Source organism: Corvus hawaiiensis, chromosome 11 (genome assembly GCF_020740725.1).
Source record: "Corvus hawaiiensis isolate bCorHaw1 chromosome 11, bCorHaw1.pri.cur, whole genome shotgun sequence".
Lineage (NCBI taxonomy): Eukaryota > Metazoa > Chordata > Aves > Passeriformes > Corvidae > Corvus > Corvus hawaiiensis.
This window is the reverse complement of record NC_063223.1, coordinates 12,686,599-12,699,763: the sequence shown is the minus strand read 5'-3', so window position 1 is coordinate 12,699,763 and position 13,165 is coordinate 12,686,599. Positions and strand designations below refer to the sequence as shown.

General features: G+C 41.8%; 1 protein-coding gene across 7 annotated transcripts in view; it reads left to right on the top strand.

The window, feature by feature from the left end:
• SLC6A6 (solute carrier family 6 member 6) overlaps window positions 1–13,165 on the top strand; it is a 57,953-nt gene that overhangs the window by 37,002 nt on the left and 7,786 nt on the right. For all 7 annotated transcript variants that reach the window (XM_048315826.1, XM_048315824.1, XM_048315823.1 and 4 more), the window contains 7 exons: window positions 1,462–1,565; window positions 1,679–1,803; window positions 6,481–6,593; window positions 9,245–9,382; window positions 10,440–10,542; window positions 11,432–11,532; window positions 12,232–12,402. In XM_048315826.1, coding sequence (XP_048171783.1) covers window positions 1,462–1,565; window positions 1,679–1,803; window positions 6,481–6,593; window positions 9,245–9,382; window positions 10,440–10,542; window positions 11,432–11,532; window positions 12,232–12,402 — 855 coding nt within the window. The remainder of the gene's footprint in view (window positions 1–1,461; window positions 1,566–1,678; window positions 1,804–6,480; window positions 6,594–9,244; window positions 9,383–10,439; window positions 10,543–11,431; window positions 11,533–12,231; window positions 12,403–13,165) is intronic.

The window sequence follows — 13,165 nt, the reverse complement described above, 5'->3', positions numbered from 1 at the left end:
TGAATGAAATTATAGAAGATTGAAAACTCAGGCAAAGGTGGAGAAAATGCTTTCTGAGGCACAGGAACTACTGTTTGCTTAGCCTTGGCTAGTGGGAGCCAGACTCTTTCTGTATAGATAGAAATTCTGTCTGTGCTCACAGAGCGCAGGTATGGGACACTTGAGCAGATCAGCGTCATTTTTGCCAATAGCGTTCATGTGAGAAATGAAAAAAAAATGCAATATTACCCCCTGAAGAAAAAAAATAGAACAGGGGATCTTTGAAAATAATAAAATGTTGGTCACAGTGATAGGAAATAACATCTGTCTTTGCTATTTCTTTCTAATGAGTATTTGGTTAAAATAAAACTCCAATGGTCGCTAAAGAACTGAGGTAGGAAAAGTGTAATTGAAAGAAACAGTGAAAATTTGGTTCGTTCTCTAGTCTTGCCCTCTTTTACAAGACACCCTTTTCACAGGAGATATTATATTTTATGGTTTAGTCTTTTTTTTATGGGACTCTATAATTTTTATGATCTACTGTTAGCCTAACCAGAGTGTCAGCAGATAATGTTGGAGAGGTTCATGTGAGCAGGCCAGCTCCCACCCACGGTCTAGCAAAAGCATCACTCCAAGGAGACAGTAGTCAGCAAGGTGCTGGGAAGTGATGGTGGGAGGGAGGAGGTAATGGTCCTCAGTCTACATTCTCACTTACTCAGACTCCTTGGTGGTTTCCACTGGTGCTAGCATACTTGAATTCGCAGAAAGAAAAGAACAGATGGGATTCAGAGGATGTGTTTTGATAGTTTGCTAGGTATTTACTAGCCAAGAAGTTCATAGTGTACAGTTATTTCACTCTGTATGTGGTTTTTTTAATGTAATCAGGACAAAGACTCATGAGACCAAGATCAAATATGTATCTTATAAAGTGCATTGTATTTTGCTTATTTTCCCCCCACCCCTATGGCTTTTTATCTTGCATTTGAACAGGTACAAAAACAACCAGAAAGCTAGAAAAATAAACAAACCAAATACACAAACCTGTTTCTCAAGCTTTTCACATCCTCAGTTTAAGGAATCTGTTGGCTGACTCTAAGTGAAATGAGTTACAAGAGAAATGAGAAATGTTATAAATACTTCTGCATTTCCTATTGCACTGAAACACATTTATTGTTGCGCCAACAGGAAGGATCAGCTGAATGACTAAGAAACTAGAAATACTGAGCATCTCTGGGGAGGGGAAACAGGAACTATTGTAGAGATTATGTTCTTCTGGCTTCTGATGCTAACAATTTTCTTTTCCTTGTGAAAGCCAGACTTGCAAATATGTTGTTCTCTTTCCCTGTCTCCCTGGTCCTTTAGCTCTCACCCTCAATGGAAACAAGTATTTTGTTGATTTTTCTTAGTTTGAACTGTGTGTTTGTGTTGATTGTTGCAATGCAACAATGCTGGTAATAACAGTATTTCTATCTTTCCCTTTAGGTCTGGATAGATGCAGGGACACAAATCTTCTTCTCATATGCAATCTGCTTAGGAGCAATGACTTCCCTGGGGAGCTACAACAAGTACAAATACAACTGCTATAGGCAAGTTTCCATCCAAGGGGGTTTAGTGTTTTAGCTAAATGATGTAAATAAAGTAGGGACAATGGGTTAATTTTTTTTTAATTAACTTGCTCCATGACATATGTGTGACTTAGGGACTGTTTGCTGCTGGGATGCCTGAACAGTGGTACCAGTTTTGTGTCTGGCTTCGCAATTTTTTCCGTCCTGGGCTTCATGGCACAAGAGCAAGGGGTGAACATTGCTGATGTGGCAGAGTCAGGTACGATGGTGTTGGTGGCAGTGGTGGTGGGCACTGCCGCCCAGCGTGTGAGCAAAGTTCTGCAGACCCAATCAGCTAACATCTAAGTGATAAAACAGAACAAGATTTCCCATAATTGCCAGAAAAAATAAGCACGTTGTTGATCTGGGCTTTAATCTAGAGCAGTGAGGGTTAGCCGGGGTTGTACTGTTTACTCTGTCTTGATTAACAGGGTGGCAAACACATTTCCTAGAGTGTGCTAATCCATTTGAGTTGAGATTAGAACTAAGATAACGACACCATTATCTAGGGACCAGAATGTCATTGATTCGAGAATTTTTTCCATCCTTCTTTTCAGACCTTTATTTTCATTCAAATGCAAATTGCCAGTGTTTATGTATTTTTCATAGCTTAGTTTTGCTTGTTCACAGCACTAGAGTAGGATTAGTACCTTGTCCTGTTGAAAGGACACACACACATACATTCCCAAATCTCACTGAAAGGGAAGAGAAGTTGGAGAACTCCATATCCAGAGTTTTGTGGACCATTTCACCCGCAGGAACTCTAGGTGTTGCAATCCTGCATTTGTCCTCTGTAGCTTCAGGGTGAGGTTGGCAGAACTGTCAAAGTCCATTTTGAAACACTTAGGTTCCTCCCTTATTTCAGAAGTGTCCTTCCCATTAACATTCAGCTATGCACATGCAGAGGTAGAAGCTAAATCCTCATAGCTTGTAACTGTATCTCAAACAAAACAGAAGACATTTTTCCTGTGTGCATTTCTAGTCCATGAGGGCAGGTGTAACCATGTGTTTTCACATAGAAGAGACAGATTAGTTGGGAATTACCATGGAAAAATAATGAATCAGGCCTTGACAGCTATGAGGCTTAAAGCTAATCAGATTCTAGTAATAACGATGTCACCTGAGTGCACTTTGGATATTTCTTTCTAATTTTTTGAGTGCTTTTAATTCACCTGCATAGTATTTGAAAGATTTCCTCTGCAAACATGCTATTAAAATGAAAAAGTCAATATATCTTCTAGTCACATGGCTCTGGGAGTTAAGTCTTTAAGAAAAATATCTCACTTCAGAAGGGCTAATGAAAAACTAATGACATTGATGGCACTGCTGGATTCTTGGGTGGCTGCAATTGGCATAGCTCTTGCAAGTGCAATTAGTAACAATCTTGTCCATAAAGCTTACTTTGTTCAGAGGTTGATTGCTTTGTTTGGAAACAGGAAGCAAGGGAATAATCCTATTGAATGAATCATAAATAGCCCTAATTTTTTTATTTATATGTAGGTGGATCAATTCCAAGAGTAGTATTTTTAAGTATTTGTACATTAGGTTTTTATCTGGTCAATATTTATTCTAATTTTTATTATTATATCTCTGATACAGGCAGCTACATTCCTGTCACTTGACGTTTTTAGAATTAAACAATTCCATAGTTACACTGGATTGTTAGGTAATGTTTAAACACAAATTAACTCAGACTCTGTGTTTACAAAGCCTTTTTTCAACACCTCAAAAAGCATTTTTTTAAATGAGGAGTTTAATAGCTTATTATAGGGACAGCAAGGGCACTGATTTGCTCCTGAACTCGGCCTTTGATTTTTTTTGCATATTTTGTTGTCTACTCCTTTATTTAAATCCACATCACTGATGGCCAGAGATTGCAGCTGTCTCACCGTGCGGTGGGTGCCTGTCCCTGCTGGTCTTTGGCTAAGTCCTAGGGGACATTTTTACATGACAGCAAACACTACTAAAATTATCCAAAAGTGTCCAAACCACTTCCCATGTGTTTTCTTGCTGCCTTTCTCAGAGAGATAAGTGCAGAGCTACTGAAGACACTTGGTCCCCCTGGGATGAGTGTCCCTGGACCCGCACAGGGCTCTGGGCAAAGTTCTTGTTGCTGCTTTTCAGCACAGAAGGATTCAACAGGTGCTTGAGCCTCTCTTTTCTGGCCTTGCCTTTTTTGGTTTCTTTTGATGCAAGGTCAGAACTGCTCCCCTGGGTCAGGGAAAAGTGAGCAGAGGTGCTGCTGCTTGGCCACAGCACTTGGCAGGAGATGTCCACAGGGCTGAGACCCCGTCTCTGCCCAGTGAGTTAAATTCCTCCTGCCCTATCCATGTCACCGTTTGTTTGCCCTCCTGAAAGCCACGGGAACATCAACAAATTTGCTGACATCAGAATCTCATGGCCACATTTTTTCCCAGTGCCAAATTCAGCATTGGTGCCATGTGCCTGGGACACACTTGTCAGGCAGGGCTGGCTCCTGCTGAAGGCACTGGTCACTGCTGGCCTTCACTGGCTTTAGCAGGTTTACTCAGCAGTTAACTCAGACTTCTCTGACTCCTCGCTGAAAGCAGATTTTTAATAAATGGCTTTTTTTTTGTTATTCAGAAATTCTTTTAAAGATAGAGAGGAAAACAGTTGGGGCTCAAAAAAACCATAGTGAGTCCTGTCTAATCCATGTGGCCTCTGTTTGGCTGGGAAAAATACTTTGCCACCCATGCAATTTGTAGCACTGTTAAACCAGCACAAGATTTGTGGGGTTTTTTTTTTCCTTTTTTTTTTTTGCTTTTTTTTAAATTCCATTTGCAAACAAATTCAGATTAAGCAGGTCTGAGGATAGTGCCTTGGGTTTCCTGATGCCTTCCTGGTCTCTGCCTCTGCAGCTCTCCAGCCATGCCACAGCACTCCATGGCTATCCGCCAGTGCGTGGGCTGGGATTGTGGCAGTCCTCACTGGCTTTTAATAGCAGCCACAAGTGCTTCACTTTTGCAAAACACCCTTCAAAACAACAGGGCTTCAAATTAAATACAAATTTTAGATTATTTATGTTTCGCTTGAGGGCTTGCCAGGAACATTTTCTTTCACATGGACTTTTTATGTTTCAACACTTAGTTTCAAAGGAAAATCAAAATTAGCTCAGGGCTTAGGGCACTTGGTATTAGTTGGTGTCACAGTGCAAGAGCAGTTTCACTGGCCAAAGCATACAGAATTGCAGCAAATTTTGAGGAGGGCAGTTTCACATCTGTCTCATCAATTGCACAGATAGCTGCAATTGCCATCTGGTAGCAGCTCTCCCTCAAAGAGGATCTACTGTATCCACTGAATTAAGGGGGAAAAAAAGCAAAGCTCCCCAAAATTTGAGACATTCACCAATTTTTCTGGTATCTTCTGTCGTATAAAATCTTAGTTGTGTTTCATTTAAAATAAAATTAGTTACTTGATTGTTGGCTAATTTGTATTTATTTATGTTCAACTATTTTCAGTGACTTAAAGTTTTCTTTAGTTTGAAAAAAAAGTCATCTTGTTTTACCTCTTTCTCTTGCTTCTTTTTCCATCTTTCTTGTTGGAAAGGAAAAGTGGGAGGTAGGAAGAACAGTGTTAGAGATTTTTCTGTACAGATCAGAAATAACGTTTTTTGGCCCCACACTGCAGCATCTTAAAAAAATGCCTTTTCCTATTGAAAATTACATGAATCCACTTGAAAACTGGCACTTTGAAAGCTCCTCAAAGTAAGCAAGCAGATGAGCCAGGCATTCCTGGTTTCACTCTGAATTTAAATCTGCCCTCAGAATTTTTTGTCAGCCTCACCAGATTTCTTCATCTCCTCTGAGAGCCTGCCATAAATGCTGGGTTGCCAGTGTCCCTGTCTCCCACTGGTGGAGGGCTCTTCCTCTCTCCACAGAAGCTCTCACAAAGGACAGCTGATAGCACCTGGCTCCAGGTGAGGGAGCCTCTGGAGATGAACACTGTGCCTGTGCTCCGTATGGGTACGAGTGAGGTGACATCTGGTCACAGGGCAGGCGAGACCCCATCTAGGGAGGAGCACTCCACACTTCAGGTTCCAGAGCAGAGAACCTGGGCACTCAGCCTCAAGCACTCAGCCCCAGCCCCATTGGTCCTCCTACATTTGCAACCCATCCTACAGCTGGGGCTGATGATGGTCATGCTCAGTGTCACCGTGGCAGGTCCATGTAGGCTGGCCTGGATAGGGGCAGATGATGTAACGGGGAAGCAATTCTACGCAGAGTGATTTTACACCCCAGCAGTTCCTAACAGCAGTTTTTTCAATTGCAGTTGATAAAATTAGGAGTAGCCTGATCACTCAGTGCAGCAGGGAGGGTTTGCAGAAGAGAGAAGGAGCAAACTCCTTGGAGAGCAAACCCCACTTTAGAACAGCCACACAGGGTTTGGAGGTTGCATACAGAGGGAGGCAGTGGTTGCATTAGTGGAGATCCCAGGGAATGTTTATAGCAGAGTCCCCTTCCCTGCATGCAAAAGAGTTTCATCATCATCATCTTCACCATGACCATGTGGGCTAGCAGTGGGATTCTGGCATTCCCTTGGGTCACCCCTTGCCCCCCAGCCCCCAAGACTGTCCTGTGTCTGTGCAGGGCAGGTGTAGGACACCTCCATTATTGGCATGTTTGAGACACATGTTAAAACTGGAGATCTGTTAGCACTGGCCTCGGGGTTTGCCTGTGGTTTCTGCTGTAGTCATGCGTGCTTCAATTTCAGATAAAAGAGCCAAACTCTTTCACTTCTGGTATTTCCAGCTGCGTTTGGATTTATCTGAACGGAACCAGGCATTCCTGAATTTGAGGGTGGCTACCTTTACCAAAGAGCTGGTACTTACTACTTTTCTTCCCTTCCCTTCCCCCCTCCCTGTTTTCTCTTTCTCTAGGTCCAGGCCTGGCCTTCATTGCCTACCCAAAAGCTGTGTCCATGATGCCACTGCCCACCTTTTGGGCAATCCTTTTTTTTATTATGCTTCTGTTGCTTGGACTGGATAGCCAGGTTAGTACAATGGATAAGAGATGTGTGGCTTATTGTGTCAGCACTGCTGACTGAGAAAAGCTGGTTTTACAGGCATGAATTAAGAAGAGAATACCTCTAATGTTGCTTGAGAGGAATTCGTCTGGGTTGCTTTTTAGTGTAGGGGTTGCACTTGATGAATCTATATCTGTTGATTCATAATGTTGTGTTGCTCAGTAAGTCTTTGTCATCAGGAGTTAGTAGGGTTACCACACTAGGGCAGTATTCCCTAACCTAAATTTCAGTCCTAGTCTGACCACAAAATACCACCATTTTGGTTGCAGTGCAGTACTTTCTTACTTTGGAAAAAAAGCTTAATTATTTTAAAACAAAGGACTGCAGCAGTCTGTTCCACAGAGTGCTCTGTGCCACTGCGATCACCTGCAGGGTGTACACACCATCATTAAAACACTAACAACTACTAGGAATATGGGTTTTGATAGTTGCCAAGTGCCAAAAAAGAAAAGCAAAGTTGTCATGAGGTACAAAAAGCACAAAATGTTTTGTATGGTATATCCAGGGTGGCCTCAAGAACAGTGAGAGGACAAAGCTGCAGCCTTTTTTGGTGGCCTTGGGCTTGGAGGCGCTGAGCGATGTGGGATCCTGCTGACTTTCACGTCAGCAGCATGCATTCAGTACCTCCAAACAGGCCAGAAAGCATCTCAGATTCCAGCTGTACTGATTTTATAGCACACACTGCTGTTAATTAGTGAGCATGAAAAAAATCAAAAAGTTCAGTCAGGAAGTTAGGTTATTTTTCCCAGTGGCTACTTGTAGGAATGTTGGACTAAATACTGCCAAGGAACCTGTAAATCATTTCTAGATAGTCTACTCACAAGGAAACATGGGTGACCAGGGACTGTGCGGTAACTACACATTCAAAATTGCCAAAGTTTTCTGCACTCAAATGGAAAGTCACTAAGATTTAAAAAAAATACATATTCATAAGGATGAAAAGTTTCTGTAGCCTAAATGCTCTCTCATATGAGAGCTCCGTAAATGGATTTTTTACCCAGTTGTTGTGTACTTAATCTCTGACATTTTTTTTATATTTATTTTTCCCTAAATTGCTCTTTATGGCTTAATCTTTGAACTCTAGTGAGCAACTCTCAATGGCTCCAAAGTAAATGTGAAAGTACCCAATGCTGTGGTTCAGCAACCCTATGCTTATGCATATTGGAAGCTGTCTAGTAATTTTAAAAAGCTCCTCACTGCACAGAATGATTAAAACTAATTGGAGCACTTAATTTCTCTCCTTCACCCCTCTGGTTTTTTGGAGAGCAGTCAAGCAGGTTTCTGGAATGCCAGAGCAGTTGCAGATCAAATCAGCTCAAAGGAAAGGGTTACATTTAAAAAGAAAACCAGTTTTACACAAGTCAAAGTAACAAGACAGGGGGCAATAAAATTTGGTGGAGGACAAAATCTGTTCATAGGGCAGTCTGTATTTCCAAAACAGAGCTTCAGAAAGAGGGTAGGGTTGATATAGGGCATTTCTGGGTGCTGTAAGAGCAATGAGGTGCCAGGTAGGAAAATGCCTCTTTTTGTGAAATTATCTCTGTCATAGATTCCCCATGATAAGCTATTACTTAAGATGGTGTATCTACTTAAAGCCAAGATCTTTTCTACAGAGGCAGCCTTGATGGATAAATCCAATCCATGTCCTCATGTCTTCAGTGAGCTTGGTGCTTTGTACCTTGCCAGGTTGAAAGTACAGATCAGTTAAAAGATCCCTTCCATGGTTTTATTTGGGGAAGTTCAGTAGCTGCTTTCCTCCAGGGACAAAAAGATCTGGTTTTTGATTAACTTTAAACTTTTATTCAAATCTAATTTGGGTTATTTGCTTAACTCAAGTTACCCAGTCATATAGTGTTCCAAAGGCAAGTAAGTTTAAATACAGTTATCATGAAGCAAGATAAAGACTTTTAGCTCATTTATCCAGAGTTTCATTTTTGGTTTACAAGTGCAAATAATTTGCCAGATCATTGAATGGGGACTCTATGAGCAGCTCCATTATTGCTGCAGAAGTACCCAGAGCCTCAGTCGGAGATATTCTTCTCATAGATCCAGAAAGGACACGTTCAGTCAAGAGCTGCTGTTTCACATCAAAGTCTGCTTTCCCTTGGCTGGATTTTCACTAACAAACCCAAGAGTAGAATTATATCAAATTTTGGAATTAACCTAACTAGTACCTGTGAGGTTTCCTAGCACATCAGAAAAAGGCTGGGAGGTACTCTCCTAGTTTGGACTTTTTTGAGTGTTTCCCTCTGCCTCTTTTCTGGCATACATCCTGTGTCCATCTGGGACAGTGACAGCATAAAAGCCACATAAGTGCCTTCCTGTCAGCAGGCACGTAAGCGCCTCCTTCATCCTCGTGGCTTGCATTTGCAGAGCCCCTTTGGTAGCTCATAAGGCTCCTAGGAAATAAAAAGAAATTCTGAAAGCTTGTTCCAACCTGTAAACTACGCCCATGCTCCAACCTCGGGGTTACAAAGGGATGGCTTCTATTTCTTTATTGAGAGCAGCACAGAGTACAGAGCTGGGGTGTTGCTGGGGAGGGTTTGTTCAAGTAGGAGCCTGGGTGGCATGGCAGGTAATGTTCAAGTCATTTCTCTGCTGTTGTTTTCACCCTGCAGTTTGTTGAAGTTGAAGGACAGATCACGTCATTAGTTGATCTGCACCCATCCTTCCTAAGGAAGGGTTACCGACGGGAAATCTTCATCGCTATAGTGTGTTTCCTTAGCTATCTTCTGGGACTAACTATGGTGACTGAGGTAAGTAGTACCAGTGCTGCAAATTGCCCTCTTTTTTAGCCATTTTTCAGGCCAGTTTTAGCTATGATTGAGACTGCAAAGAATTAGCCACTCATAGGAGTAGTGCTTTTTCTATGGACAGAGCATCTTTCGTCCCTAGATCTGAAAGCATTTTGAATGGGAGTTATGTATCCCTTCCCTTTTCAGTCACAGGGACAGGAACGTGAAATCTCATTAAATTCAATCTAATCTCAGGTACCAGTCAACATGAGTATGAATATTAACATCTAGCTCTAAATGATGAAACATATAGGAAACATTCAGCAGAGCACATTAAGAATCCATGCAGTGGCATTCAGGGAAAGAGATTTTTATCTTAATTACACTGATTTGAATTAATTAAATACCACTGGATTTATTCTAGTATAAACAAGACAGAAATATATTCCAGTGCCTGCACTGTTGTGATATTTATCTTCAAAATAAAATCCAAGTCAGATTTTACAAACAACTGGAAGAGTTCTACTGTGGGAGGTAAAGTAGCACCTGTAACAGAGGTGCCCAAACCCCACAGTTTCTCAAGTGAAAGTGCAGTGTAGTGAGAGCAGAGTCTAACAGCAGAGTACAAATGGAGTCATAAAACAAAAAATGAACTATTTTCATGAAATTAGCCCCTTCACTCAATAAATAAAGACTTTCTTGATGAATTGGCTTTCATTTTTAGTCTTTTTAAGGTGTTAATGTTAGGAGGCAACCTATTACTTTTTGTACTATTTGTTTCTTTAAATGCCCATCCTAAAATACTTGTAAGAAGGCAAGATTTAAGTGTCTCAGTAGATTATACTAAGTGGCCTAATTTTGTTTAATCGCTGTCTTGTTTGGAATTATTCCTGTAATAAACATGCATATTCCCTGGGGAAGGTAATGCCAAATATTTACCTTACCTACTTGCTAGATGCTGCTTCTTGTTGGACAGGAGCCATTAGGATATGTTGGTAGATGTTGCTGGGAGCTGGGCCTGAATTCTTGGGGTTTTTTTTCCTGTTGGATCCTAACCAATTGTGTCTCTCTTTTACAGGGTGGCATGTATGTTTTTCAACTCTTTGACTACTATGCAGCTAGTGGTGTATGCCTTTTGTGGGTTGCATTCTTTGAATGTATTGCTGTAGCCTGGGTTTATGGTAAGTGAGAATCCTTTCATCTGATATCTTTTGATGAGTCAGTGACAATTTTGCTAGGCAAATATTTAATGATCAGCCACCCCAGAGTCTTCTTCCCAGCAGCAGACACATGCCATTAGTATAAATTTGCCCTGACCTCTTGGAGACAAATTTGCATCTGGGATGAATCCAACCTCTAGTGTTTTTTCCACAAAAAATGAGTATTCTTCCATTGCTAATTAATAAGGGCACAATTAAGCATTTTCATGTGTTAAGTTTAGAGGTGAGAGTTTAAAGTGTGGCCAGCCATGAAAATTTCTGTTTGTCTCTCAGAGAATTTCCTTTCAGAGCTGCAGTGTCTGCAGGGACAAGCCAACCAAACAGAAAGTACAAAAAGAGCTGAAAAGTGTATTCTGCCCCATTACTTTTAGGCAATGCCAAGAACCAAGGTCTGACAGCCTCTGTAGCTGCCTGAGCTGTGGCTGGGGAATAATCAGATGTTTGCTGATTAGGACTGGTTATTTTCTGATTCTCCATGTATTCCATCTCCTCAGAAAAGCAAAACAAACAAAGTCAGATTTCTGTAGAAGCAGGTGCACCGTTTGCTTTCAAGTCTTTCCCATAGTGATCCCTCTGGGAAGTTCAGTGAGAGAGGAGAGCGTGTGTGACAGGGGCAGGAGAGATTAGCATTGCCCTCCTGCAGCCAAATAATGAGGGGAGAGATGGGATGAGAGAGTCCCCAGACATTTGGGCTTTTCAAGAAAATCGTTTTGGACTTCACAGCTGTGGGAAGCATTTGAAGAATACCTCTGACACCCTCATCTTCCCTTTAAATACCCCTTGGGGAGCCAAGGAAGGCAGCTTTAATCCTACAGTATTTACAGGGCTTTTATTTGCTCGGTTCTTGCAGGCGCTGATAATATTTATGATGCCATTGAGGATATGATTGGATACAGACCTGGTCCCTGGATGAAATGGAGCTGGATTGTGATCACACCAGTTCTTTGTGTGGTGAGTACTGACCTGTGTTCTTTCAGGTCTTACGTCTGTCAGTGCTAAGGCACCTCTTACTGCTTCTCTTCAAGGGAAGGCTGTTGCATTCAGAGGCCAATTTGCAAAGAGAAGCTGAAGGCTTGAACATACGTCTCAAAGACATCATGTTCTCAGATGTCAGCTGTTAACATGACAGCTTTCTACTCTCTGCTGTGCCTGCACAAATTGCAGTTGGCTACATTTAAGTGGATTTTTCTTAGGATTGGCAAAATTCTACATTCCTTAAGAGAAAATTCACTCTCCAAAGCACAGTTCCTACTTTAAGACATAGGACTGCTAGGCCATTGTAACAAAAAGACTTGAGCAGTCTGAGGCAGACCTCAGCTTGAAGTATTTCATTGGGTGGGAAGAACATCCTGGTAATCTTGCAGTATACAGCAAATAGTTGAGCCCTGAAGAAGGATTGGCCGTGTACTGCAGCTGTTCAGCACCATCTCTTAGCACTCTGTTGTCACACAGCAGATGCTATAAGCAGATGCAGATGCTCTTCCAATGATTTAAATGGAAGAACAATTCCCCCATTGGCTTAAAGTGCATATGGTATCCATCAGCCCTGCCTTTCACTGCCTGTCTTCCTCAGGGCCAGTGGTAGCACCAGAGCCCTACTGCTTTTAGCGTTTTTTTGAGCCTCACTTTGTTTTCCTTTCTCATCCACAGGGATGCTTTATCTTTTCTTTGGCCAAGTATAAACCACTGACCTACAACAAGGTCTACACATACCCAGACTGGGCAATTGGCCTGGGCTGGGTTCTTGCCCTTTCCTCCATGATCTGCATCCCTATGGTGATGGTCATCCGCATCATTCAGTCAGATGGGTCGCTCATTGAGGTAAGAGCAGTTGTCTGTCTAGAGGAGAAAGGGAGCTTTAACTTTTTATACAAAGTAGTGCTTGGAAAACTGCCACCTTGCCCAGATAGGGCAAATAAGATTGTTAAAGATCAGCTGTCCTCTGGGCAAACAGTAGGAACAGAACAAACACAAAGCCTTCTGTTCCAGATAAACACCAAGTGATTTTACTCGTGTCCCACTTGTGCAGCTTCCAGCTTGGCAAATCATTACCTCCACGTGCGGACAAACATTCAAGGACTGAGGTGTTTCTGAGTTTCAAGTTTCCCTTCTCCAGCCCACAGGGACACAGAAGCACCATCCTGAAAATCACTGAGAAAGAAAAAGAGAGAGAGACCTGGGTCAAACCTGGTTGTGTAAAAACTCATTGAATTTCAGGGAAATTCAGATACGCCTGTGGATTGTGTGGCTCTCAGGCATGAGCTTCACTGTGGGGGACTAAATAAAAGTCAAACCCTCTTGAGAGAGGGCTTCACTTTTTAGCTTTTAAAATTTGCGTTTCTTTTATTTCAAACTGAAACACTGGATCCAGATTGGCCTGGTATTTAGAAAACTTTGGGTCTGATTCAGACTTGACAGTGCACATTCCCTCGGGTTTGGATTTGCAGGAAATCTCTTGCCCTTAGCAGCTCATTGTGGGCTCCTCTAATTTGTTTTTCTTGCAGTGGAAGGTTTTTAGAGGCTGTGCAAGCAAGAAACTTAGCAATTCTCTTCTAAGTTTTCAGATTAGTTTTGTTTATGCCTA